The following is a 2044-nucleotide window of genomic DNA, read 5'->3' on the forward strand; positions in this document are numbered from 1 at the left end:
GTGTCCTGGCCTGGGCTCGTGGGCAGGATCCCAGACTGGTTTGGATGGGAAGGGGACTTGGAAGGACAAGGGGCACAAATTGGAGCACAGGAGGTTTGACCTGAAGAGGAGAAAATCCTTCTTGCCTGTGAGGGTGGCAGAGCCCTGGGCCAGGCTGCCCAGGGAGGCTGTGGAGTCTCCATCCCTGGAGACCTTCCAGCCCCTCCTGGGTGTGTTCCTGTGGGATCTGCTCTAGGGGATCCTGCACTGGCTGATCTCCAGAGCTCCTTCCAGCCCTGCCCACTCTGTGATCCTGTGAGACTTAAGACGGGAATGAGGGACGTTCCCACTTCATCACAGAATCCCAGACTGGTTTGGGGTGGAAAGAACCTTCAAGATCACCCAGATCCAACCCCCTGCATGGGCAGGGACACCTCCCACCAGCCCAGGTTGCTCCAAGCCCCATCCAACCTGCCCTTCAACACCCCCAGGGATGGGGCAGCCACAGCTTCCCTGGGCAACCCGGTGTGCGTGTGTGTGTGTGGGTTGGGGATGATCCCACGGGGCTGAAAACCCTGGGAAGAAGCAGAGCTGAGCCACGCTGGGTTTTTCCCCTCCTCTGGCTGCAGAAATGGAAGAAGTTCTGGGGTGTCCTGTCCCGGGAAAGCTCCTGCTCCAGCGCCCGCCTGGAGCTGTTCGAGGGCTCCTCTCCCCCCGAGAAGCCACGCAGGGGGGAGGGCAGCAAGAGGCTGGTGAAGCTCAGCGACTGCGTCCATGTGGTGGAGGCCAGTGGAGAGACCTGCTGCCCCAAAGAGACCACCCCCTTCCTGCTGGAGACCACCGAGAAGAGGTACCTGCTGGCTGCTGAGGGCGCGGAGGCAGCGGACTGGATCCAGAAGCTGTGTGAGCTGGCCTTCCCGGTATGAGCCACACTGGGGTAACTGGGAGGGGGATTCTGGGGGTTGGGCTGTGATGGGGGAGTTGTGTTTTGCCTGCCCTCACTTGCTGCTCTGTCCCCCGGGGTAGAGGAGAAAGGAGGAGCTGGCAGCAGGGAGCTCCTTGGGGACTGAGGGCTTGTTCTCCATGGAGGAAAATTCCCTCTACGGCTCCAGGGGCAAAGGTAGGCACTGGGAAGAGGGGAAGGTGTGGCTGAGCTTGGGGTGCTTGCACAGGGGCAGCACCATGTTCTGCAGGATCTTGTGGAATCATAGAATCCCAGGCTGCTTTGGGTGGGAAGGGAGCTTCAAGATCATCCAGATCCAACCCCCTGCATGGGCAGGGACACCTCCCACCAGCCCAGGTTGCTCCAAGCCCCATCCAACCTGCCCTTCAACACCCCCAGGGATGGGGCAGCCACAGCTTCCCTGGGCAACCTGGGCCAGGCTCTCACCACCCTCACAGCAACAATTTCCTCCTCATCTCCAACCTCAATCTCCCTCTTCCAGTTTTAATGGAAGAACATGATGGTTTCTTCCAAGTTCCTAAATGGATGACTCAAAAAACTGCTCTGTGTTTAAGGTGCACCACCAGGAAGCTCCTGTCCTTCCTGAAAGTAGGAGGTGTGTGAGCAGCTCTGTATCCAGGCAGAGAGCCAAGGTCACCTGCAAAATCCCACTCACAAGACAGATCACCTTCAACCCAACCAGTCCTGCCCGGCCCCCCCGGCCCTTATCAGCCCGAGGCCACTTCCTCCCAGCCCCGCTGCAAGAGGTGTCACCAGCCACCCCCGCAGCACCTCCCTGGCTTCTGGGAGACGCAGCTCTTGCCATGTGCCCCCCACACGCCTCCCTCTCCCCATCCCCAGCTCCCCTGGAGCAGCACTTCGAGGTGTCGGTGAGGAGCACCGAGTCCTCGCGGCGCTGCCGGCTGCGCGGCCGCTGCCTCCTGCGAGCCGGGGAGGAGGCCCTGGAGCTGCGGGATCCCCACACCTTGGAGACCCTCTACACCTGGCCCTACCCCTTCCTGCGCCGCTTCGGGTGGGACAAGGTAGGTGGGGTGCCGGGCAGGTGGGCTGGGGCGGGTTGAGGCGCGGGGGCACGAGCCTGTCCCTCCCCAGGTGACCTTC

General features: G+C 61.8%; 1 protein-coding gene across 1 annotated transcript in view; it reads left to right on the forward strand.

The window, feature by feature from the left end:
* Positions 1-608: 608 nt before the first annotated feature.
* Positions 609-2044, forward strand: part of DOK2 (docking protein 2, 56kDa) — a gene marked incomplete at its 5' end in the record, with an annotated part of 37159 nt that continues 35723 nt past the window's right edge. Inside the window, 3 exons of the mRNA XM_009993238.1 lie at positions 609-899; positions 1006-1099; positions 1784-1965. Of these exons, the coding sequence (XP_009991540.1) occupies positions 609-899; positions 1006-1099; positions 1784-1965 (567 nt within the window). The remainder of the gene's footprint in view (positions 900-1005; positions 1100-1783; positions 1966-2044) is intronic.

Source organism: Chaetura pelagica, unplaced genomic scaffold, assembly GCF_000747805.2.
Source record: "Chaetura pelagica isolate M959 unplaced genomic scaffold, ChaPel_1.0 scaffold302, whole genome shotgun sequence".
Taxonomy (NCBI): domain Eukaryota; kingdom Metazoa; phylum Chordata; class Aves; order Apodiformes; family Apodidae; genus Chaetura; species Chaetura pelagica.